A 27,369-nucleotide genomic window follows, 5' to 3' on the forward strand; every position below is an offset into this window, starting at 1 on the left:
TTAAAATGTAGAGGAAAATAGAAGCACCTGGCAATCAGAAGTGACTCTATCAGAATTCCAGATTGATTTAGCTTTTTTCTATTTTGTATGTATATTTGCTGGGCTTGTTAATTGGTAAGAAACTGCAATATCATGAAGATGATCACCGCATGAATCAAGATGAAGCTTTCAGAATGTTGCTTAATTAATTTAAAAGGCGTTTGTTTGCAAGCACTTCATTAATTTGCATCAAATACAATTACAACAACAATCCTTTGGCTTCTTCTTGCTTCTCTTCACAATAACACCCTGGCAAAAGCCAGCCACTCATTAAGTGTTGTTTTCTTCGTGCTTCATCTTGCTTTTCTGCACATTGCCATTGTTGGGTATATTGCCCAAAATTAATTTACTTTTGTGATTATATAAACAAGAACAACGAACATAGATCTTATCATAAATGATAACACAAACAGATTCAACAGGCAATAACAATAAATAGAAGAAATCTGTAATAATAGTTTTAAATAACTCATAGACCAAAAGGATAATGCAAAACTAATCAAGTTTAAGTTGACACATTGTCAATTTCTTATTCACTCCTTAACATTTTCTAGTAGCCATTAGGAACCTTCTTTTCATCCACTTTGCCACCTTCCTCAGTAGCTGCCCCATTTGTCCTCTGCATATAATTTTGAATATTATTTTATGCTCATCTACTGTTTGGAATAATGCCAATGATTGAAAGGGAAATCATTAATTAAAAACAAAAACCACAAATGGTATGGTTGTCATTAAGAGCAAATGTTATGTGAGAGAAGCTTTTTTTCCTTTTTAACAAATAAAAATGTAAGAAAAACCACCAAATTACTTTTCCTTTCCCTATAACTTTCAACAATTAAAAGACTCACGTACCAGTTATAAAGCTGCTAATAGAACTCACCTTTTTTTTTTTTTTTTTTGAAACTAATAGAACTCACCTTGAAACACATGTAAGCAAGTAACCAAATGTAGGCTAAGTTTAGACAGTCAGAATGAGAGTCAAAGCATGGGATTGAAACAGATTTAATGGACTACTGACTACATTGCATCCCCTGTCTCAACTATCTACCGATTATGCCAATCTGGAATATAATTTAGACTGGCGTGTTATTGTTTTTGATAACTATTGGATTATAATTGTGATATCTAGAAAACATTATAATAGAAATCATGCAAGACATTGTCTTAGTAGTTGATCTCTTATGATAGCATGACTATTGGATCTTTATGATGGAAATCTAGTCAGTGTTCATGAAGCATAATTATTGACCAACAGCTAGTCTATTACTTTGGATGAGTTTAATCCCGTGCAAAAAGATGCTTCAACTTTAAAAAAAAAAAAAAAAAAAAACAAAAAGAAAAAGCAAGCAAAACCCAAAAAGAGTGAATTTTCCCTACGCATGGGCCAGTCTATTATCAGGGCAAAATCAAGTCCTATTTTAGGAAATGAGATTCAACTGGTGCTCAGATAATAAAACATAATTGAAAATAGGGCTCCCTAGGAAATCATACGATGCTAATGAAGTTTATAACATAATGTCTCAAGGATCTTCTCTATTAAACTGCTTCTATCCTTTTATGCCTTTAACTTATCCTTTTTCAGGATACATCATAACATAACCTACATATATACATACAGCACAAAAGGTTCTCTTTGATTCTAAAGCTGAAACTGCAGGGTAGGGATAGAGAAAGGGAAAAAACAAAAGCTTACACATAGTACTTGTGATCAAAAGAGGAATCTTATTTATTTCATACCTTTCAGTTAATGAGAAAATGGGCCAGATTCTATAGGATCAAACCAATGGAACTTTTTTATATATATATAGATAGAGGTAAAGGAAGTGTTCATGAGACACATATAATACTAACAAAAAAAAAAATACCCAAGGATTGTGCACAAGGAATGATCAAGCATAAGCTTACATCATTCAGGGATTGAACAGGATCAATAACTTCTGAGAGATTATATTTGAAAAATGAGGCCTAATGCCAACATACTCCAGTAACCTTTCAATACCATTAAGAATAATGATTCTCAGTGGTAACTTGTATGCATCCTCAAACACCTTGACAATATGTACACAGGTTCTCTCATGAAGAACAAGCATTGCTTCCGCTGAGACTATCTTGACTAGCAGCAACTATTGGCAATGGCTTTGACAGTGACTCTCCATATTTCCATTTGACACAACAAATATAATCAAACCTAAAACATTTTCCAAGAAGAACAATTCTCATAATGCATTATTTGGGAAGCCAATTCAAGTTGATATCTTTTTCAGCCACCTCTACTTTAAGCTCGGTGAGGAATTCCTTGATAGGCTCCCATAACTTGGCCCTTTCTTCGTCACATACCACAAGCTTTAATTGCTTAAGCTCCACAGTTGATTCTGGCAACGAATTACGCAATCTCAAGCAACCTTTCATGTTGAGCACTTTTAAATTACACAACTCACCAATGTGTTTTGGCAACTTGCTAATGCTTAGGCAGTCAGATATGTCAAGAGTGCTTAACTCATGGAGGCTTCTGATTGACTCTGGCAACTCTGACAAATTAGTACAAGACCTAAACCTTAGTACTTCTAAATTCACCAGCTTTCCAATTCCTTTAGGTAATGCAGACAACTTATGACAATTGGTGATGCTAAGTTTTTTTAGGAGGACAATATCACACAGCCCAACAGGCAATTCCAGCAGATCATTGCAATAGTCAATGCGTATCTCTATTAGATTTGGCAAAGCATTTGAAAGTTGATTAGTACAATTCTCAAAAGCCTTGCCAATATTACACATGAACAAGGATATTTTCTTCAAACTCTTCAATGGTACAACGGTCTCGAAAAGGGAAGAAATTGAAACCTTCTCTAATCTAATTCTCCTAAAATTGGGTAGAGACCCAAGCAGTTGAAAATTGCTTATTCCGGCATGAAAGAAACCATAATTAGTGACTATCAGAACCTTGAGTTCATCCATTGTCTCCACAAAATCAGGTAAGGTGTAATTCTTTGTCTGAAAATTCAGAACTAAAACCTCAACTTTGGGTGCTTGAATGTTGCACCAACTCCATGAGAATGATTCATCTGCAAAAAGAATTGTATATAGTGTGATAAGCACTCGTTATTATGTAGTTTACATAATGTGAATGAGTGTGTATTTGGGAGAGAGAAGAAGTGCTAACCAGTTGAGATAGATAATAAGCGTGCATTGATAAGGAGTTGTTTCTGTTCCATCCACCACTTTGGTAGATTATTTCCACTTATGTTCATAATCAGTCTTGGCCTTTGTCCTTCAGGCTCCTGGCTGCTCTGATGCATAGCAAGCTCTCTAAGAATGTCATGCTGTGTTACAAAGTCATCATTGTAATAGCTGTTGACCTCACTTGCATCTTTCCTGGTGAATGGGTAAATTAGAAGCTTAGAACATATTTATAATTTTTATACTTTGCATAGGAAAAACATATATTCCATTATCAACGCAAAAAAAAAAAAAAAAAAAAAAAAAAAAAAAAAAAAAAAAAAAGAAAAAAAGAAAGAAAGAAAGAGAGAGAGAGAGAGAGAGAGAGAACATAATGACACAGCTAAGGGAAATCAACACTACCAGTTTCTGTTTACAGTAATTTAAATCAAGGCTATGCCAGAAAAGCAGCGAAAAGATATAGACTAAGAAAAATTGAAATCCCCCTCCTTTCATGGACAAAGTAGGTGGAATCTCTAGTTTGGTATAATTTTCCTGCTTTCTAGATCTTTGTAGTAATCACCTTTTCAATGGTAAGAAAATATTTGGGCCCTATGGCCAGGTATGTTTACGGTAAGAAAATATTTCGGCCTATGGCCAGGTATGTCAAATAAACCATAATAACATATTATTAATTGCCATCAGAAGTTTATTAAGCCATAAGACATGATAAAATATCTAGGCCTATGGCCGGGTATAGAGTTAAAGCATATTACAACTAGCAACTAGCAGTAATCACATGAAGAAATCACACAAAAAGAAAATCATATTATAGAAATAAAACAGCCAGCATACCTAGCCATCACGAGACTAGCCAGATTCCGAGTGGTGAGTTCTTGCAAATTGGCAATGGCATGGATGCCATCTTCATCTAGCCCATATAATTCTGCCCACATATCAATGAGGGCAGCAACAGGGATCCTTTGGTCTTCAGGAAATGAACCTAGGTCCATGAAACAGTCTTCGATGTTGTCCTTGTCATATTGAAATTCTAGGCTTTTTTGAAGACAAGCAAGCAGCTCAGCATCAGAACTGACAAAAGATCGACCATCAGACCATTTCATTAGTCTACTGCGCCATACCTCCTCCTTCTGCCTACGCAGTGAGCCGCCAATCACTTTAAGGACCAGAGGGAACCCCCCACAGCCTCTTACTATCTATAATTCAAGGAACCAAATAAACTTGGTTATTGTTTGGGGGTTACAGGGGCAATTTTTTTTCCGAGAGTTTAATTATCTAAACCTCACCAACTGTTCGGAAATATGAAAACATGGTTTTGAGTGACAAAACAAGCAAAGCAAAGCTTAAATGTATGTGTAAGTATGGAAACATAATTTTGGCAGGTACCTGTGGTATTATGCACCTATATGTACATAACACCAGGAGGCAAAAGTGCCTACATACTTTTGTAATCATCTACATACCTTACCCAAAAGCAAAAGTACAAATAAAATTAAGCATACCTTTTTGATATCTTCTTCTGCTGGAATGTAAGAGCTCCCATCTTGCAGGGATGCTGAGTGGCAAAAAAGATCATTTGCATCTACATCATTTAGCAGTTTTAAGTTATATGTAAATTCAAATCTTGGAAATGCAGTTCTTGAAGTAATCAAAATCTTGTATTTTGGAATATTAAACTTAAACTTTTCGGGAAGGGATTCTGATCCAAGCCAGACGTCATCCAGGATCAACAATATAGGATTAGGTCCAATATGATTCAGCAGTTGCGGTAGCTGTTCGATTGCTTCTTCATCACTTTGAATTAGAAACTCAGGCCGACAACGCTTATAATCAAATAGGTTTTGTACAATGACCTTCACGTTGGGAGTTTTTGAAACGTTGACAAAGAGAATATTTTCCTTATATATGCCTATCCAAAGACAATGCAGTTAGAAAGCTGCAGTGGAGGCACATTTCATAGCCATAACATTACACACAGAAACACGCATAATGGCCAAGTCATATGAATAGAATTCCCAATCCCAATCCCAATCCCAGCAAAGGGCAAGAAGTGAAAACGCTACCAATTATGAAGATATGAGAATTGTATTTTTTAAGCATCTCCTAATTTTGACACCTTAATTAAGGTGGTAACAAAAGTATAACTTTGGATATAATAGAATGGTGGAAAAAAATACATACGAACGACCCTAATTACTCTGTCGAGATCCATAGCCAATGCCAAAATATTGGGACTAAGGCTCAATTGTTGTTGTTGTTTTATATCTTATCTTTTACTACTTTTCTAAGATAGAATTTCATAGTATGAAAAATGCCAAAAACACTGCTATGACAGTTGAAAGGGCCAAAACAAAAGAATGAACATAATTAGCCACGGCATACAACATCTTACCTAATGAGACATTTTTCTTTCCAAATATTATTTCAATTTCATATGCAAATATTCAAGTTTTCACGTGTGAATGCAATCCCATTATTCCAATTCCAATTATAACCAAACATATAATATTCAATCAGTAGAGCCATGTCAGGATTCAGAACTGAAATTCTGCGTACTTTGTTGTTGGTACTCCCAGATGATAAGGATTTACATAATAGCACCATAAATAACTTCAACAATATGCGAACAATACTTCTAAAACAGTTGCCAATTATAAACTAAAAAATTACACACACCAAAAAAAAAAAAAAAAAAAGAGAAATGAGAGTACCCTTAATTTGGTCATCTTCACAAAGCTTTTGGACCAACGTGGTCTTCCCACATCCTCCAGGGGCAGTCAATAGAAGCAGCTGCACTTCCTCCTTCAACAGCAGAGTCTTCAACTCCATTATTGGCATTTCCAACCCAACTGTTACATCCCGGAGTCCAGGAACCGCGCACGACGCCCTTGGTGTCTCCAGACTCTCCACGACCGAATCCACTTTCTGCAGCATACGATTCATACTTGACAAAGCCAGCAACGCATTCCTCGTGCTATATACTTGCAAATTAACCTGACAGAACTTGACGATCTCCTCGTCCAACTCTTTAAGTTTGGTGGAGTAATGGACTTTGAAGCAGTAGTTCCACCACCGGATTTTCGAGCACTTGCGAACCAGCTTCTCGCCTTTCCTCATATGTTCGATCAAGGTCTCTGATTCCACTTTTCGGAGATCAAGTTGTTCGCTTAACTGTCGTATATCCTCGACCAATGGCGCCAAACTACCTAGCTGGGATTCAAGGCTTTTAAGAATGGGTTCGAACATAAGGGCTTTGCTTCCCACTTCCTTAACTGCGTCATGCAACACCGCAACAACCTCTTGAAATACTAGCCCAAGAGCTGCCCCTGCTGCCATAACTTCTCTTCCAAGACTTCACCCAACTATGCAAAATGCAAATTTTTTTAGTTTTTATGGATGAATTAGATTTTAATACTATAATAAATGAAAACGTGCAACACAGCTAGCGCAAGTGAACTAGCAGTGAAACCTGAAAAATACAAAGCCGAATCAATTAAACAATCCAATAAACATGGAAACCAGTTCAGGTCCTTAAGGAAACGGAAGAGAAAAATACAAAGGAAATTAATTTACCAATGTGAGTGTATGTGTATGCCTTGCTTATTTATTCCTTCGTGGAAAAGAAAACAATAGTGAAACTAAAAAAGACAAATAATAAAGCAATATTCGATGTACACCTTTCTCCTCAATTGCGTATTTAATTACCACGAACTAGGGAGGAAGTTTCCGAGTCTTTGAAGTCTTTTAGGGCATTGACCTTGCATATTCAGATTACTAGTCAGTGCCCACCCGTGCTTCGCATGGTTTTTTATTAGATATTTAGTGTAAAGTGTTTTTTTTTTTTTCCCTAGAATACAACTACTTTTAATTTTTTAACACACAGGATGTCTTAAAAAAAACTTTTACCTACTTACATTCCCTAGTTTTTTTCATCAAAGAATTCAATCCTTAAACTTGTGTGGTGGGCCTTTTTTTTAATTTTATTTATATATATATATATATATCCTTGGTTGAATGCTCCTGCTGTATTATAACCCAATGATTCTAGGGTGGGAGAGTCGTGACTGGTTCAATTGAAATTCACCTTAAACCAACTTGTATGCAAGCTAGAACCCCAAGCAGGAATTTTGGTCACGTGCCCACGATAGGAAATATTGTTACAAAAACGTTATAGCAGGAGAAACATAATATAGCAGAATTGTTAAAATATTTTAACTAAAGTACTTGCTACCGAACAAAGATAATGTTTAAACAATTTTGCAAAAGAAAATACGATAATATAAGTATGGCAAGAATGAATTAGTAACAAGAAAAATGACGTTACCACTTTAACAATCATAAAGAAGGAAGGGGGTTAGTCTATTAAACTTTGCTCCTTGACGGATTTAAGTCCATAAAAGGAACCAATCTCCAATGTGGGTAATCTCATAGGGGAATCCTGCCATAGAAATTACCTACTTTGGAAAAGGGACCTAAGTGGCTTAATATCAAATTCTTAACTTGTTAGAGGGCAGGCTATTGAGAGTGAAAGAAGTGGGCAGCCTATTGGTGCATGCTTTCCATTCCTCTCACTCCTATTTGCTTCCTCTCGGTTATCTTATTTTCTTTGTTTATCTTCTTTTTTTGTTTTTTTTTTTTGTTTCTCACTTCTCTATTTTTCTGTGTTTTCTCCTATTCCTCGTTGTTGTTGTTTACAATGCACAACTAAGGCCTTTTTATACTGCCTTCCGTGATAAGATTTACCATTTTACCTCTCAACTACTTTTGGCCTGTTGTGGGTGTTCTTCTCAGACTGGCCACTAGATTGCTGGCTGCCCAGCCATCACCATTACATTGTGTTAGCCGCACCACGCTTCATTCCCAAATAAAAGATGTTTTATTTTGTTTTCTTGATTCTTGTGGCACTCCTATCTGGATAAGGGTTGTTTTTCTCTCTTGCTAACTCCTATAGCATGCACCTAGTGATTCTAGCTCATCTTTGACTCTTTTGGGTGGTATGTCATCCTAGTAAGATGTTTCTCTCAAAAGAGCTAAAGCGAGAACCCTAGAATAGACTTCTCCCTTCTCCCTACCACCAGACCGTACCCTCTCTTACCTCTGACCCATGGCCCACCGCCCATATATTGGCTAGGTACAAGTGGGTGGTGCTTAAGCCTTGTGCATGCTCCATTCCCATTTGAGTCCATTACTTGTCTGGTGTTCACGCATTTGCCATTGCCTGTAGGTTTGTCTGGTCCTGCTGCGTGTTTTGCTGCTCGTTTAACTCTTTATGGCATGGATGAGTCATTGAGTCTTCATTCTTTGCATCTCGTTTCTTCTTTGGTATAGCTTGGGTATGAGCTTTTTCTTCTTTAATTCAGCCCCTGTCTCCTTTCAATTCTGGTTTGTGGGCTAACTGGTACTCTGGCCACGCCACTGCATTGTTTCTGCCATGATATTGTTTAACTTGTGTTTGCTAGGCTCCCTCTGGGCCTATCATGCTAGTTTCATGTGTTATTCATTCCCTTAGTTTACGTTGTCCAGTGTTCTTGCTAGGTTAATTCTTATAGCATCTTGGGCTTCCCCATCCTATTTTATTCATTTAGGCATCCTTGGCCCATTTCATTCCTTGGGGCATCATTGGCCCATCTCATTCTTTCCTACTTCTCACATTCTCATGGGCTTTTGCTAAATCTTTTGGGCTTCCCAGGCCCAATGACCTTATCCTTTACTTTTGGGTTTATTGGCCTTTGAACCAATCCCATTTACTAATCCATTTCTTGGGGGCTCTTCCGATCCATCTTTGCTTTCTTTCTATTTCTTATGATTCCCATGGGCTTACTATTTCATTCTTTGGGCCTCCCTTAGACCCATTTGCCTTTTTTGGGGCCCTTTTACTATCTTGTAGGCTTATGGACCATTATTCCTGCCATTTGGGCTCAATAGTTTTTTTTGTTTTGCTACATGTTCTTTCTTCACCCCTTTTCATATTGGTGGGCTTCTTCTATCATGGGCCCTTTTGCCTAAATGGGCATCAACAACTTGCAACCTAAAATTAATAAATGCAAGCTTTTTTTTTATATATATAAGTTAGAAATTCTACTCTAGCATAATCTAAGTGTATATGCGTGTGAAATTTCCTCCTTAAACTCCAGTCCTTGTCTCCTATACCCTACAAGTACTTATACTTGTGGACTGACCATTGCACCAAGGGTATGCAGTGGTATAAATGCAAGCCTTGAGATTTATACAAATTTTAATCTTTCATTATTTGCGAATTTTTAAACAAATTTTTATTTGAGCCCTAATACTTAAAAAAATATGTGAAATTTCCAAAAATCATCATATTGTGTTTATTTTACTTATAGTTATTTTATATTATATAAAAGCTTTTTATATTTCAACCTTTGTTGAAAAATTCATCATATATAAAGCATTGAAATCTCCAAATATGACACACTTTCATGTTGAGTTATTGTAAAAAAAAAAAAAAAAAAGGCATCAAAACCCTAATAAATATTAATGAAAAAGAAAATGATAAAATTTGATAGAACGAATGGCGACAAATAATAACTTTTTTTTTCTCTCTAGTAAATAAAGAAAGATGTGAGAATCATCTATAGAAAATGATATGAGCAAAACTTTTTATACTTTTGAGTTTTAAAAATGTAACAATTTATAGTTTGATAATCACACTAAAACAATGTTAAGATAACAATTTATAGCTTCATTACAAAAATATCTATTAAAAGATATATTGATATTTCTTCCTTCCAAACAACTAGCACACTTAAATCATATCATGTGACTTGGAGATACTTGAATTGCTGATTAATTTGATGTCGTCTTTTGGTGCTTTCTTTATCACCATCAACGCCACCATCATCATCTCTCTTCCTCCTAACCACAATCCACGCATTAAGAATTTTAGAATAAATAAAACAAATTCATCATGTAATTTTGTCAAACGGATTATATACATGTAATTAAGCAAATAATTATATTCTATTGAATAGATATAATATTACACAACATCATTATCCTCATCTAAACTAACTCCTATTTGAATTATGTATGTTTCACCAAAGCATTTAAGAAAAAATTCTGGCTAGCATTTAGTCCACAAATGGAATGACTACTTATTTTTTGGTATAAAATTCAACACAAATTTATGGTGTTCCAAATAAAATATTAGTGCATTTTGAATAATATTTTCAAATACAGCAATCTAGAAAAAAAAAAATTATATATATACACCATTTGATACAGGTCTATTTTAATATACCATTTTGGGATTATCAATAAAGTTATATATACACACACACACAAAGTTTACATACTTTAATAATTGTCTGCCTGATGAAATTCTATCATAATTTAATAATTCTGTAATTAATCACTTGAATTTTGGCAAGTTCACCTTCTACTATTCTAAAGCCTCTGAAAGATAGTTACTTATCCAACAAAAAAAAAAAATTACTCTAAAGATAGTTTCCGTCTTTACAAGAAGCTGATTGTAATATAGATCCATATCTAGGATGTGAATTTATTGACCACATCAAATTTCCATTTTTATTTAGCTTTCTGCTTAATGTGTATTAATTAATTGCTAGCTAGGCTTGATGGTACGAAACTGCAATATTATGGACGCCTCATGATGAAGATTTTAGAATGTTGCTTCATTTATTTAAAAGGTGCTGGTTTATGAGCACTTTATTAATTTGTATCAAATACGATTGATTACAACATCATTTGACTAGTGGATTTTGCATTGTTGTTATACATGATAAAAAGAGATTAATCTATGAGATCTGTACAAAACATGGATGGTACATGATCTATTAAATGCAGCTACCACACCCCACTGTCATATTTTCTAGTACTATTATATATAAACATTAATTCTTTACATGGATAAAAGCTGACTGTTAACCTTTGATATGTTCCCATCTGTGGAACCTCAAAATAAGTGAACTCAAGTAGAGAATGATCTGCCGTGGCATGGATTGGACAATTCTTCTTAATCCAGAACCCACAAGAAAAACATTACTTTCATTTCTTTGTTCTGGTACCATTTGATCCAATCTTCTATTCAGTGCTCGTATCTCATCCAAAATCCGCTGAACATTCTTGAAATTCTTAATCTGCGAATCCATTTGAATCTGCAGGCTACAAAGAGAACCATCCAATTCAAGTAGCTTCTTGGAGTACCTGTACTTCTTGTAGTAGTTCCACCAAGAAACCTTCGAGCACTTACCAACAAGCTGCTTTGCTTTAATTAACTCTTGGATCAACAGATGTAGTTCATCCATTAAAGCATTTTCTGGGTCTTGGTCTAAATGATAAATCTCATTTATGGTTGAATTTGCAGAAACAATCGTGGTTTCAAGGTTTTTGAGAATGGATTTGAATTTAAAAGCTCTACCTGTAACATGCAAAACTCCCTGGGCTGCATTTCCAATAACTGCCTCCCCAATACATGCTGTTACAGCTTCCATTTGTGAACTTTTTTTTGCAAATATAAGTACCCACAATCATTTCTTTGCTACAAAAACCACATTTATAACAGGAAAGTGGAAGTAACTTTAAGAAGTTTCTTCGTTTTTTCATTTGATATATGCTTGTATTATGAAACATCTTACAGTATGAACTGACTTGAACTTGGTTTTAACTCTTTAACTATATTTCTCTTTGAAATTTCCTGGATATTACGCACTCACGGTTAGGTATGGAGCCAAAACTTAGAGTTATGGGGCAAAAGAATAAACAATTTTTTTTTTTTTTACACCAAATAAGCATTCATTTAGAAGAGAAATGCTATGTTGACAATATTATCACAACAAATCTTAAGTAATAAGTTATTATTGGTTGTTATGAGTGGGTAAAAAAGTAATTTAAGTTGTAAATTCAAATTAGAATCAATAACAACTTATCGCGTGTGATTTGTTATGAAAATATTATCGACGTTGTATTTCTCAATTTAGAAAGTTAAGTTTAAAAAAAAAAAAAAAAAAACTGTTTTTTGAGTGTCTTGTGTATTGTCAGATGTAGTTGTTCACTTAGATTAGTTAGAACTGACTTAGAAATTTTTTATTTTACTTTATTTTTTGTTTGTCTTGCATGGGTTGGTTTTGGGTGTTGTTTGGGCTTAAATTTGTTATTGGTAAATTTTGTTGTTAAACTTGTTAAAATTTATTTCAAATTTTAGATCAATAAAATTTTATATAGCCTTTAAAAAGATCAATAATATTGTTGAATGGACAAATTACAAATTTAATGAAACAAATTATTAAAATTAAAACATATTGCTGAAAACTGAAAACACTGTAGCAAAATAATTTTTAAATGTGTGAATAGTGCAGTGAGACCCATTTTTAATGAAAAAGTTACTGAAAAGTGAAATTTGTGGGTCCATAAACAGTGCACGGATGCACTGTTCATGAGGAATTAGTCAACAACTTCGGCTGAAACAAAAAAAAAAAAAAAAAAAAAAAAAAGGGGGAAAACGTGGACGCAGCAATAAGCTGCATCCAAACGCCCTCATAATATATATATACACTAAAAAAAAATTTGAGAAATTGGGGGCCACTGCCCCCAAGTCCAAGTATAGTCCGTCATTGCTCACGGTACAACTACATTACTTAGGAAATAAGGATTTGAGTAGCTACAACTGGCGTGGCCGGGTCCAAAATCTAGAAGTGCCACTTAACAAGATTTTCCTATCTAGACAAACTCATTGTCTGTGGAAGGGAAGGTTCACAAACAATATGAGAGAAATAATAAGAGGAGCTTGACGAAGTTTGAGTTCAACTCATTACGAAACAGCAGGGAAGGAAATAAAGTTTAGAAAAAACGTAACCTTGTTTCGGGTTTCCACACGTTGATCTATCATTTTTCAAAGACAAAAAGCGGCTCAATTGAGATCTTGCCAGTGTAAAGCGTGTTCTGGAACAGGTCAAAATAACTCATTCGCTTCTACTAGTGTAATTAGTAATTACCCTAATTTCAGACACTTTTTTTATTTAATAAAGATTGGAGCATTTGGGTCAATTTTCTGGAGAGGGTTGGGCCCATATCTTTTTCGGCCACAAGACTCCGGATTAGAATTTGGGCTGCTGTTAGGGATGGTCATGGATAGGGTATAGATCGGATACACCCATACCCTACCCGAAAATTTTATCCATGAATGCCCGAATATCAATACCCATTAGTATTCATACCCGAATCTTACCCGAACATATTATCCATGGATATCCATACCCTACCTGAAACCCATTTAATTTTTTAAAAAAAATCCAACAGCTTTATCACCCTCCACGTGTATTTTTTTTTCCCACTCTTTGGTCTGTTACCGTGTGTATATAAAATATCAGAACACGAACAGAAACTTAGCTCCACCTCAGTCCTTAAAACAAAATCCAAAAGTAAAATCAGAACACAACATTTTCTGAGCAAGCAAACAAAGACTATAAGAGAGAGAGAGAGAGATTCCATGGAGAAGGTCATCAACGTGATCGGAGATGAGAAAGAGATCAGCTGCTCTGACCAAGGTGGAGTAGCGTGAGATGATCCGCCTCCGATGCCGTTGTTGGAGCCGTTGAATCTTTCCGATAACGGGAAGAATCCTCTTCATCAAAAAAAGGCGATTTCATTCCTCTGCAATCACATCCGACGGAATCACCATCTTCACCGCTTTTGACGAAGAAGACGACGACTTCTTTTCCATGAACTTCTTCACCATTGTGGCTAAGTTGGGATTTGAAGGCTTGGATTTGGTGTGGGGAAGACAGATCGGATGGCTTGGACGACTTGACATAGTGGGTTTTTTTTTGTTGTAATTGTTTTTCATTTTTCATTTTTGGATTTGGTTTGGAGAAGTCAGAGTACTTTTGAGGACATAGTGAGTTTTTTTTTTTTTTTTTTAAATACGGGTCAAGTTTGGATAATATCCAAACCCTACCCAAACAATTTGGGTAATATCCATACCCTACCCGGTTAAGCTCTACCCATAAAAAATCGGGTATTACCCGAAATATTTGGATCGGATAGGGTTGGATATCCATTGGTATGGCCATCCCTAGCTGCTGTTAACTTTCTCCTCCTTAATCCTTCTCCAATAACGCTATTGGGCCCATGGGGTTCAGAAACCCAGCCCATCTCAGGTTCATAAATCATAGCTATTGGGGGCCCATGAAAAGAAGAAGAACGGAATTGAACCCGACGTGGAGTTCAGAAACCCAGCCCATTTCAGGTTCGTAAATCATAGCCATTGGGGGGCCCATGAAAAAATAAAAACAACAAAATTGAACCCGACGTGAATCGAACACGCAACCTTCTGATCTGGAGTCAGACGCGCTACCATTGCGCCACGGATCCGTTTGTTTTTAATGTCGCACATAATAGATATTATTCTACTATATGATTCATTTTCCAAAGTTTTTTGTGAACTCCAACGGTGTGTAACAGGTTTGAACTGAACATTGGATGTAACAAATACTACCCACTATGCGACCTTTTCTTGATGTTCAATATTTTATTGAGCACCCCTAATTACAATCACAAAAGATGTGGAAAAGCTTGCCTTAAAGCTCACAGACCACCTTATTCTTGTTTATCACCATTTTTATGCTTGTGATTAATATTGCGTTACACTTATATAATTATGCACACACTCGAAATTAACGAAGCTGCTGATAATAACGTAAAGATGATATATATACATATTAATATACACGGTACACCGCGACTTTTGTAAGTAAAGAAACTATTCAACCTTCTTCTCCTTCTTTACTTTGACGATCTTGTTCTTCATGTTCTTTACGACCTTCTCATCAATCATGTCATAGAATCTTCTTGATTGCCCCTTCACCCATTCCATTTGCCTCTTTATATTATCCTCGTACTTCATATAAAGTACTGGAACAGTCATGCCGGTTACAATACCTGCACAGTGCCGGCTGAAGCTATAGGCCAGCTAGGCCACCGCCTAAGGCCCACTTATAAGAGAGGGCCCCAAATAGTAATAATATATTATACAATATTGCTTTTTCTCCTTAAAAAAAAATTTATTACAACCGGCCATAACCAAATCCCATCAGGCCATGAAAGCCCATTTCTCACAGAGGCCCATTTCTCACAGGAAAAAAAAAAAGATTACAAACGGCCATTAACAAAAATCCCATCAGGCCATGAAGGCCCATTTCTCACAAAGGCCAATTTCTCACGAAGAAAAAAGCTGAAGTGACTATGTGACGTGAAGGCAAAAGGCTAATCCCATCAGGCCATCACCAAAGCTTTAGCTTGCAAAAGAAAAGATTACAAACAGCAGAAATCTTTAGCGTGTAGAAGAAAAGATTACAAAAAGCAGAAAGAAGAGACAAATAAGAAAATGCAGAAAAAAGAAAGAAGAAAAAAAACACTCACTCTATGACTCTCTTCATCTTGATTCTAAAAAAAAAAACACTCTTTTTAGTTGGCTTACACATCAATTGGTGCTGACAATAGACTTGGTGTGTTGACAAATCTTCATTTCAGGTTCTTTTTTGTTTTCACTTCCTTTGCCTCTTTCGTCTTCTTCATGTTTGCTACCGGGTGTCTGGGTTTTTTTTTTTTTTTTGAAGAGGAGTTTGCTCATTGCTGCTGGGTTTTTTTCTTTTCTTGAGGAAAAATTGCTGCTGGATTTTTTTTCTTTCTTTTTGGCTGAACTGCTGAACTTTAGTCTTTAGTTTGTTTGATTTCTTTAGATTTTTCTAGAATGCTATGGAATGGTCCGAATGGACCCACTTAAAAGAGTTAAAGTATTGATTCTTTTAAGTTAAAGTATTGATTCTATAGACTTCTAGTTCTAGTCTCACACGTTGTTTTTTTTTTTTTTAAGAAATCAGATTTAGTGGGATGGAGCCATGGAGGGATAGGGGACTGTTCTTAGTCTTAGTCTTAGTCTTAGTGGATCCAATTAAGTTGAGTCTTACACATTTTGCTAAAAAAAGGGTTTACTGCTACACAAAAAAAAAAAAAAAAAAAAGTATTGATAACAAAATTATAAACTTAGAATAATTTACTATGTATTAATATTAATTTTAATTTTTTTGTGCAGGTTTAAAGTGTAAAGTGATCATATTAAGTAAAGCTGCAATTGTGCTTTTGATAAACCAGGTTCTATTGTTTTATACACTAAATTTATATTATTCTAGTTAAATTGTAATTTTTTTTTATTATTGATTGTGTTTCATTTATTTATAAATATTTTTGAATTACAAATGTCTACTAGAAAATATCTATCTGGATATGAAAAACTAAAAAAAAAAAAAGACAGAGAGAATAACTAATTGAATCTCAAAAAGGAGCTATGGACAAATTTATTACTAGTAAAAAACAAAATCTTGCAGAAAATTTGAGTGAAGGTTTCATAAATGAACAAGAAATTCATCAAAAAGAGTTAGAAGATAATGAAAATATACAACAAAATGATAATAATGAAGTTGGTCATGATAATGTTCAAACATGTAATGTCACCATTCTTGATAATGAAGCTCAAAATAATTTAGAGGAGAGTGAAAATATTAATGATCAACCTAATTATATTCCTACAAATATTTTTGATCTAAGTCAATGGAAAACTATTGATATAAAATTAAGAGATTTGTTAGTAGAAAATGGTCCAATAAGAGTTGATGATCTAAACTTTCCTATAGATAAGAACTCTAGACATTTTTCTACTACACATTATATTCGAAAATTACCAAATGGGGAGAAACATGATAGAAAATGGTTAGTGTATTCGAAAGACCTAGATAAAGTATTTTGTTTTTGTTGGAAGTTGTTTAATTCAAAACATAATACAAATCAACTGACAAAAATTTAATTAGTAATTTTGCCTCTCAAAAAGCAAGAAAAATAAATTTTAATTGAAAAAAATATATGAATTTATAATTAAATATAATAAAAGGCCCGTTTAAAGCTTTTGCCTAGGGCCCAAATTCATTGAGCCGGCCCTGTACCTGCAAAGAATATACCACATTAATCCCACTTCACACACACACACACACTCGCATATAGATTTCTGACTTCCTTAAGAGATTACCTATGTAAAGAAGTGTTAGAAGATCGGAGAAAGTCCCCACATATGAGTAACAACAAACCAGCAACAGTTCTTACAAAGACAAACCAGTCTCTCTCTGCACTCACTCGAAACATCCATCGAATTCCTTCTTCAATCCATGCTCTAACCCCATTCACCATTTCAATAGTTGATTCCTCTGAAATTTCCAGCCACGACATGTCTGGCACATCTCTGAATCCAAAATAATCAACTATGATCCACCATATCCCAGTCCAAAAAAAGAAAAATAAAAGAAAAGAAGAAGTGAATGTCGGAGGGCCTTACTTGCCAAGAAGCCTGAGAATATTGCCCCAAAGGAACATTGAAGTAACAACGAACATGGCTGCCCATGAAATAACAGTGAGGAAGCTGAATTGATAGACTTCTAACAACACCCATGTTGCTGTTGAAATTAAGAGAACCGCCATACTTTGCCCCTTTCTCTTCCATAGGAATATATCTCTCAGAGTGTCTCTGTGTCAAAACAAAATACTAGTGAAAGGACAAATAGGGGTACGTAAAAGCTTATTGCCTTAGCTATGGAATGTAATTACCTGAATTGGGCAATGAAGATTGTGTTGTACTAGACATATTTGAAGATTGAAATGAAGCTGCAGATTAACTTCTTCTTTTTTCCCTTCACTTTATGGTCAGAGCTGAAGATGAAGATGGGACGTAGGTGTTATACGTTTTTGAGTACTTTTTTTTTTCTGGTTTGGAATTTTGTACAATTGATCTCTCGGTGAACTGTTGGTAAGAGATTCAGAGTGGAATTTTACGCTTCCACGTGAGGACTAAAAGAAAACGTACGTGGAAGCCATGCACCGCTTGTGACGCCTTAAGCCAGTCAGACAGAGCACGCTCGCAACAGCACTTTGTGCATGTGTAAGTGTGTAGCTGTTTCAAGTTTGGAATTAGGGATGACCATTTAGATCCGACCCGCAGATACTTGGTCCGGCCTGACTCTAATGGGCAGCATTTTATCCGGCCCAACAAAGAATAGGGTCGGGTATGGATTTTTTTTTAAAAATCCGAAGCGAGTCCGGGTCGGGTCCGGGTTTTATAAAATTTAAAAAAAAAAACCCGGAACCCGGCTTGAAAACCTAGCCCGGAAAAATACCCTGTTATGTGAGATTACTTAAAACCCCCCTTTTATATATATATATATATATATATATATATATATATATATATATATATATATATTTATATCATTCTAATTGGCAAACCCTAACCTAAGTCACCACTCAGTACTCACTAAGCCAACCTAGCCGTCTCTCATCTCATTCCCTCACGCCTCACTGCCTCAGTCACAGTTCCACTTTCTCATCACGCCTCAGTGCCTCATCAGTCATCACGCAGCCACCACCGAAATCCCCCACCAAATCAAACATCACCGAAACCCACCCAAACAACCACCACCCCACCGCGCTACACACACCGCAGCAACCACCAAAAAAAAAAAACCCAGCATCCCCACGGTCTCCACCACTGCTGCACCATACACACACCACCATCTCCAACACACAAAAACCCATTAAATCCATACCACCATCAACGCAACCCCAAAGCCCATTAAACCCACACCACCATCAACACAATTAAAACCACCACCATTAACCCACTCCACCAATCACCAAACTCATCTCAAAAAAAAAAAACTACCGATGAGCAAACCCACAACCACCACCAATTAGCCTACAGAAACCACGCTCAAACCACAGACCCACCACAGCGCTTAGCCCACAGACCCACCATCACGCTCAGCCCACAGACCCACAACCACCCACACCCACACCCACCTCCACGAACCCACCACCACGCTCAGTCCACAGACCCACCACCACCCACCGCCGATCGGCCCATATTTGAGGGAGTGAGCAAGGTCTAAGAGGGAAAGGAGAGAGGGAGAAAGAGAGAGCATTGAAGTGTTAAGGTTGCTATGAAATGTGTATTCATATAGTCACTGATCAAATTTGTTGTTAAACACTTATCAAAACCACTGATAAGTAGTCTATTACTTTGTTAAATTTACTGTTAGCAATAATAATGTTGAGACTTACATGTATTTTCAGTTTATGTTGAAATGTGTGTGCTTAGATCCTTATTATTGCTGCATTGATTTTTTTTTTTTTTTTGGTTGAGCAAGATTTGGACCCAAGAAGATAAACGGGGCCCGCGGAGCCCGGTAGGGCGAGTCTAGGTCTCGGAAAAAAAAATCCGATTAATAATCGAGCCGGGTACGAGTATGCAAAAACTCGGCCCGAACCTGATCCGTTGCCATTCCTATTTGGAACAATAGGTTTCTCAAAAAAAAAAAAAAGTTTGGAATAACAGGTACTTAATCGATGCTTTTTCTACAACCTCGATATCTTTCTAATTTTTTTTTCTTTTTTTACAATGGGCATCTTCGGATTGACCCAAAAAAAACTTCTTCTGAACGCACATTTCTTACAGTCTTACACTAGAACTATTTATGGAGGCGAATTTTGGTTGCCTTTACAACATTAACAAGAAGGTGCACCAATTATGTTAGAAAGTGGCGGTCTTACATTAAAATATAAAAATAAGTAGGGAGAGGTGTCACTTGCATATTAATGCTACGATCACAATTTTTGTCACAATTTACTCATATAGCAAATCGCAAATTGTGGAATAAAAGTGATGGACTCATGTAAGCAAGTTGTGACAAAAATTATAATCCTAACATTTTCCGTCATTTGCATAACCCATTTAATCAACCATTCGTGGTCAATACAACTTATTTGATAAATAAGTTAGTCAAGTGAACCGTTTTTTAAGACAAATAACTTTTTAGCAATTCTCATATTTTATAAAACATATAAGTATACAACTAGACTCCAAACAAAGTCACCAACAGCTAAAATTAACTTTCAATTAAATGAATTAAACAAGTTCAAACATGTTTCACATGTCAAACTCTAGTTGACTTGTTTATTAAAAAGGTACATTTGTGTCGTTTCGAATTTAATATGAACCCATTAATTACTACAAAAAAAATGTCTTATAGCCGCGTTTACAACTATGGCCTAAAACTCGTAACTATAGGGTTGAGGGGTCTATGGCCGCATTTTTGCAAACGCGGCTATAGGCCATGACCAATGGCCATGTTTTTATAAATGCGGCTATAGGACATACTCTAGCCGCATTTAAAAAATGCAGCTATAGGTGAAAGCTATAGCTGCATTTTAAAAACGCGGCCATAACCCTTTTGGTTTTTTTTTTTCTTTTGAATTTGGCTGTAGCTGCGTGTTTTTTTTTTTTTTTTTTTTCCTCCAGGCCAATGGCTTAGCCCCATAGACCTTTGGAGCCACTGCTGCATTAGATACTTTCTCACCAAACTTGTAAGAAAAGTTCAATTCACCTTGGGGTTTTCCTGAGGGCTTTCTCACCTGGTAAGACACAAACTTCATGGACTTCTTGTCTCCTGTAGAGTTGATTTTTATTCTTATAACTGACAGTATTAGGAAAAAGATTTTTAAAAACACCATTAATTATCAAGTGTTAGAATTGTTAATTATACAATATAAAACAAATCCTCAAACAGTTATAAGATGGGTATCTAATACATTTTAATAAAGCTTGTATGAACTTCTCAGCTTGACAATTAATCAAAAAAAGTACCTTGGCTTCAAATTCAATGGATGCCATATATGCATCTCTATATGTAACTCCTGTAAAACTATGGAAAAAAGGAATGAAGCAATTGAAAATTTCAAAATATGTATCTGACATATACCAGCAAACAAAGTCACAGCACATCATTTTGATCAGTTTCCTTGGACCCTACGTACTGAGCAAAGTTGAAAAATAGATAAGCTCCTTATAAAAAAAACATAATCAAAAACCACATTTTCAAACTCCCCAACTTCATGAGGCTCAGCCCCTCTAATTGCCTGCAGTCAAATACATCACAAATTGAAAAAGGAAGCTAAGGGAGCTTACTGAATGATCCAAACCAAATTTAAGGTGCAAGTCCATAAAGAACAACATTTGAGACAAAAAAACACAAGCCAATATATCAAAAACCAAAGAACTTACTGTGCAATTTCCTCAATGGGTATGTTTTCCTACACTCACAATGAAAGGTATATACCTGGGGCGTTTTATGTAATCTAAGTAAAGAGATTTTGAGGTGGTTATAGAAACAAACCAGTGATTATTGATAGTAATTATGCCAAATGGAAAATTATGCACTAAGTATACATTAACAGTAGAAAAATTTACACACATGGACACAATAAAAGCAACCCCAACTCCTTGTACAAAATTAATTTATCCTTATGAACTCTAAATCAACCCAAAGAAAGGATAGTAACAAAATACCATTACCTCATGGCCACAGTATACTCAAGTTGGCTTTGGCAATGAACCCAATGTTACACATAGTGATTGATATATCTACTCTGGTGTTCCCTCAAAAAACTCTACATTCTAACTTCATGTTATATTCACGAATTTTATCAAATATTGGAGACGGTATTTCATTCGCCCGGTGTATATAGAAGTTTTTTCAAATATTGCCGCCCCTACATGGCATTACTCTTGTCTACGAGGCCATATAAACAGGATATTGTTCCATTAATTATATCTTGAATTTGAATTTTTGTATTAATGTATAAACTTTATGAATTTTGTTCAATGAACGAGTTTCTTTTTCCTTTACACATTAATTGGAATCTCTGTTCTATCTTTTACCTTCTATATCGTACATTGCTTACACTCTATCGAATAACAATTTTTTTTTCATCAATATGAAACATATTTAAATGTATATGGTCAAAATAAAAATTATAAAATGTAAAGAGTAAAAATGAAACAAGCTAAAACTTAAAGTGCCAAAAGTATATTTTCGTTTATGTAATTTGATTTTGAGGCTACTTAATTATTTGGTTTAATGGTTTTGTTATTTTGTATTATAGTTTAAATATGGATTTTTGGAAGGAAAAATTTTGGCTCAAAACCAGTTTGTAACTATCTAGCTCTAATCAACTATGTGGCAGTTGACCATTCATGTGTAATTTTAATCACGTGACTTTTTTAATAAATTATGTGACTTGTTTAACTAATACATATGGATAGTTTTATAAATTGTTGTGGGTGTCTTTTTGCGCTATTGGGCTAAGGCTTTTTGCAGAAGGTAGGGAAGCTAGGCTTGGCTCTCTCTGCAGGATTTCCCTAGAACCATTATGTGCGCAACACCATGTTAGAATTATGTGCCCTCAAAAACAATACTATACATTTTTATTTGATAATAAAATTTTATTTTCACATTCATAATTTTTATAGGTACGTTTCATTGTTTAAATGTGGCATGTGATGTCACCTCTGTAAAAAAATCATGTTAATGGTTAAGGAACCAAAGATAGAGAGTAATTATTTTTCATAGATTATTAAATTGTTCTAGGCTGTGGATATTAATTGAATATTACCACTGAAGCCTACACTTGTTGTGCTGCTATATGATAGGATGATTTATTCCATCATTGAGGTAGTGACTTTAAGCAGACAAATGGGTGTAATGTAATAAGTACATACACTGAATTGGATCCGATCAAGAACATCTTATGAAGTGATCACTATTAATTAAAAGGTTGTTCTATCACAATTTTTCTATTGTCCTCAACATGAGAGATTTGTGTATATTTATTTACTATGCACATAACTTTGACAGTGTCAACATGTGATGCTAATTTTTAAATGCTATATACAGACACATTGGGTTATGTGCGTATTGAGTAAAATATGTAAATGCTCAACAATGAATTCATCAGTCTCTAAAGAAGATAGTAGATTCAGTTGATTTTCATATTGAAGTTGGACTCAAAACAAAACCGACCGGTGACATTTTTCAAAAATGTTTTTCATATATATAATATTGTGTGTGTGTGTGTGTGTGTGTGTGTGTGTGTGTGTATAGAGTTTTTTCAAAACTATTTTGGAGTCCAATAGAAATTATGAAATTAAGAAATTAAGGGTTACATAAGCTAGGGACATAACAATGATATTAATTCAGTCCTAGTGGCTTGTGGGAATATAGTGTGGTGGAAGGACATAGATATAAAATTGTAAGTAAAGGGACCTCATTTGCAATTCTCTAATCTTCAGGGGTCAATTGCATTGGGTTGATGGACATTATTGCAATTTGTAAAAATTCAAATATTTTCTTGATATGGTTGAGAAAATTAAGGAATAATTTTGAAAGAGTTTCAAGATAAGCCAATAACATTCAAAAAGTTATTGATTAATCCTACAGATGAAGATTATGATCCCTAAGGATCCCACGTCCAATCTCTCTCTTGGGTTTTAGATGTTTTGAATAAAAAAATGATTTCATAATATTACATCAGTGTTGGCCATCAGAACTACTGAGTGGTACTGCAATCTTCTGAAAACCCAAAAAAGAAACAGAGAGAGAGAGACGTGAATACCTTGGGAGGCAACACATTTGGGTTGCTAAGAGAGGTACGCTCTTTTGTTCTATTTAGAATCTATGGTTGTATAGTACAACGATCTTTAAATGAAAATATAGATTTTGTTTTATATTGTTTCCGCAAAACTTTCAGACCAAACACTCCAAACAAAGAGAAATATATATACGTATAGGTATATGTATATAGTAACAGCAAAATAACTGTTAGTCTGAGAATGTTAGCAGCAAAAATAAATAATAATAACAACAAACATAATAACAAAAAGTAAAAGTGTTCTCCGCAGGATAATACTAAAAAGAGCCCAAACTTCAACTTACTTAACCTTATTATCTTACAAGGCCATAAAGTTATGTAATTTGGAGAATGGGTCAAAATAGCTATCCCCTTAATTGAGATGACAAAGAGTATGATTTTGTATGAGGGAGGGAAAAGGTTGCCTAGTGATGCATGTTAGACCTGTTATGTATACTCTACTTTCTCAACTCTCGATTCTCTTTTACGTTTCACTTTCTTTTCCCCTTTCTCTCTTCTTTCACTTTCAACTCACTATTCTAATTCCCTTGGGTACTGTGTTCTCCACACCATTGTTGAGTTTCTCTCCGTTCTTTCATCATTTCATTGTGTTCTCTCTGTTCTTGTTGTCGTCCCTCTTCTCATGATTGTTGTTTGTTCCATATTCATGGGTACTATTCCTTTTATACTCAGGATCAATCCTAAGTGATTTTCCCTTTTTGCCCTTACTTTCAGTAACTATTTTGTTTGTTGTAGGCATTCAGCCCACACTCACTACATACCATTCTGGTCGTATGCAGATGGGTTCACTCCCTATCTTCTGGCCACTGGTAGTGGGTTTAGTACCATTACTTGCTTAGCGATGAATTTCTTTCCACTTTTGGGGAAAAGCTAATCCAGCCACAATACCACTATCTCTCTCTCTTTCTCTTAATGACAAACCTTCATTAATCTCTCTTGTCCTCACTCTCTAACATGCATCAAATAAATCCCACCAATTTCCTATCCATTTTGATAAAGATGTTTTTCCAGCAAAACATCTCCCAAAAGAGGTCTTGGGCAGGATACCAAAACTAGGTCTTTTCCCTCCTCCACCAAAGCACACCCTTTGTTCCTCTTCAACCGTGGGCCCTGCCTCCCTTGCATTGGTTGGGTTGCAGGTTGACAGGGCTCCAGCTGCTCCACTTCTTATTCTTTGGCTTTTTCCTCTTTATGCGTTTTTGCTATCTTTGAGTTTGCCTTGTTTCTCCTTCATGTGTTTCCTATTACTATGACTTTGTCTTGTTTCTTCTTCACGTGTTTCTTGCCATTGTGAAGCCAAGAGAGAAAATAAAGCGTGAAACCAAGAGAGAGAAAAAAAAAAAGATTTTCGCTTGGGAGGAACTAAAGAAAGAGGAGAGCAGCAACAAGGATTGTTGCTTAGAGAAAAAGATGACAGTCAAGAGAGAGTTAGAAGACAGCCAAGAGAGAGTTGTGCGTGAAGAAGAAAATAAAAAGGAGAGAGCAAAGTGCTGCCCCCTTTGAAAGAGATAATTAGTGTGTGTGTGAGAGCAAAGAAAAACAAGAGAAATTTTTCTTTAACCATGAGAAATACACAATAATTATTGTAATTAATTTGATAATAGTGAAATTATTTGGAGTTTGTCTCGTGGTTTTTCCCTTCAAAGAAAAAAGGATTTTCCATGTAAAATTTGTATTCTTGTGTGTAATTGTTATTTTGAATTGCTAATATTTGTGATAATATCATTTGGGACCCAACAAGTTGCTAGGGCTTCAAGTCAGCTTAAGGTATCATTAAGCTGATTTTAGAACCGCCCAGAGCGCCCCTCAGATGATCAGTGGATTATCTCGCTCAACATGGCCTTTGTAATTGATGAAATCTGAAAAACGAGAAACAATCTTTTATTCCAAGGCAAGCATCCTAATATCATGCCCTCAGTCAATCTAATCCACCAAAACCTATCCTCCTATACCAAGTTGATGGCAGTTGAGAGAAAACTAGCTCCCAGTTATGATTCTTGGGAAGTGGCAGTCACCTCCCTCTATGTGGATCAAATTTAACATCGATGCAGCTACTTCAGACTTCCTCACAGCGGTTGTAGCAAAGGATGCTAATGGCATAGTCACCAAAGTTTAGAGAAGAAAATTGTTTGGACATAATGTCTGGGACCCTTCTGTAGTTTCCATAATTACTGTTACTCTATAATGCTCCCTACAGTTCAACCTCTTAAATTCCACCGCAACCAAACATCATAATGAAGACATCACTTATTTGTTTCAACTTTTTTTTTTTTTCTTTTTTCTTTTTTCTTTTTGTTGTGTTTTCTTCTAAATTTTTTTTGGGCGAATATGTTTCAACAATTTTTTCCCCCTTTTAACCTTGGACATGGGAATATGGGATTTAAGTATACTCTCCAAACTAAACTATCGTTCTGAGTGGAATAATTGTCATAATTGGCTTATTTTATTATTTTTTAATTTGATAGTTATAATGAGACAGGAGATTTAAATCTTAGATGTTTGAGATATCAATTTGTTGAGTTATAAGACTTTTGTCTAATCTTGTTATTTTTAGGTAGTGTATATAAGGGAAAATGTTCAATAATATGCTTTTCAGACGGCAATGGAAGAAATTTAATAATATGTTGTCTATTTGGTTGAAATGAAAAATGTAATTTTAAAATTTGAAGCAAAATCGACAGCCTAGCTTGAAGGATAGAGCTTGCTATTCGCTAAAGATTTGATGAAAATGTTTATGTATCTTCACACACACTTTGTCGACCTGAAGTCTTAAATGTATTGCAACTAGATACATCATACAAGCAAGAAGTTTAAGAACAATATAGATATAAATTGTGACCGCCAGTTGTGATACAATTCCAAAGTAGTAATTAATAGGTGAAGTGTTTATCAAAAATGAAAGCCACTCTTAGATCTTAATTTTCCCCTAGACCAAGACCTAACATTATCCTAAATAGCGAAACCATGTTTTGGCTTGGAAAAAATGAAGTGTTTGTCAAAAAGAAAGCCACGTTTGGATCTTTTCCTGGACACCAAGATCATTTTTTTTTTCCCCCTTCCTGGAGAATCAGACCAAGACCAAGACCAAACTTAGCCTGAGAAACGATGGTTTTAACTTTTAGCTTATTAGTCAAAATCTTGTAATTCAACTGACATTTTTTGTTAATTCTAATTAAAACGTCTAATGTTTAAATCTCCCACGATACCTCAACTATAAAAAAATGCTAATAAATAGGCCTGCGCGATGTGAGGATAATGCTGAAAGCTGTTATATTAAAATATTAATAAAATGTTCAAAATATTTTAAAGTAATAACATGAAGTAATGTTGCAATAACATGAAAAGGTTTTTGTTAAATCAATAATGTACTACAAAATTAAGGGCATGAAGAATTTTGACTATAGAGAGTAGTCATAAAATTAGAAATTAGTTATTACGTAGTGTAATAAGTTGATTGTTTGTTTAACCATAGTTTTTGTTTCTTCAATGCATTGGAGTTAGCATAAATTTTTTACAATGTAATGTTAATATTTAGTTGGCTTGTGGAAATATTGTAGAAAATTTATGATAGTTGTATGTAAGAAA

At 35.1% G+C, this 27,369-nt stretch overlaps 3 protein-coding genes and 1 non-coding gene across 8 annotated transcripts; all 4 read right to left on the reverse strand.

The window, feature by feature from the left end:
* Positions 1–206: 206 nt before the first annotated feature.
* LOC142623474 (putative disease resistance protein At5g66900) lies at positions 207–6,822 on the reverse strand. 5 transcript variants are annotated; one of them, XR_012842145.1, is made up of 6 exons: positions 5,928–6,762; positions 4,719–5,125; positions 4,051–4,412; positions 3,200–3,411; positions 1,945–3,101; positions 207–345 (listed from the first exon to the last, which is right to left on the reverse strand). XR_012842145.1 is itself a non-coding variant. In XM_075796899.1 (6 exons), the coding sequence occupies exons 2-6, from the start codon at positions 6,550–6,552 to the stop codon at positions 2,266–2,268; spliced, it is 2,442 nt and encodes an 813-aa protein (XP_075653014.1). In that variant the 5' UTR covers positions 6,553–6,578; positions 6,790–6,822; the 3' UTR covers positions 1,769–2,265. The 5 variants fall into 5 exon arrangements, 3 of the variants coding, with proteins under 3 accessions (XP_075653014.1, XP_075653013.1, XP_075653015.1); XR_012842146.1 differs by lacking the exon at positions 207–345 and adding an exon at positions 367–658; XM_075796899.1 differs by lacking the exon at positions 207–345 and adding an exon at positions 6,790–6,822 and having other exon boundaries at positions 1,769–3,101; positions 5,928–6,578.
* A 4,301-nt stretch (positions 6,823–11,123) lies between these two features.
* LOC142625411 (RPW8-like protein 3) lies at positions 11,124–11,693 on the reverse strand. The gene has a single exon (XM_075799075.1). It carries the CDS (start codon positions 11,691–11,693, stop codon positions 11,124–11,126), a length of 570 nt encoding a protein of 189 aa, XP_075655190.1.
* Positions 11,694–14,499: 2,806 nt separating this feature from the next.
* On the reverse strand, positions 14,500–14,571 carry TRNAW-CCA (transfer RNA tryptophan (anticodon CCA)). The gene has a single exon. It is a non-coding gene; the product is annotated as a tRNA-Trp (tRNA).
* A 388-nt stretch (positions 14,572–14,959) lies between these two features.
* LOC142624156 (reticulon-like protein B13) lies at positions 14,960–17,887 on the reverse strand. The gene is given in 5 exon segments (XM_075797675.1): positions 14,960–15,138; positions 17,279–17,325; positions 17,327–17,488; positions 17,582–17,768; positions 17,851–17,887. Coding segments are annotated over 5 exon segments (612 nt in total).
* Between the last annotated feature and the right edge of the window lie 9,482 nt (positions 17,888–27,369).

Source organism: Castanea sativa, chromosome 2 (genome assembly GCF_040712315.1).
Source record: "Castanea sativa cultivar Marrone di Chiusa Pesio chromosome 2, ASM4071231v1".
NCBI lineage: Eukaryota > Viridiplantae > Streptophyta > Magnoliopsida > Fagales > Fagaceae > Castanea > Castanea sativa.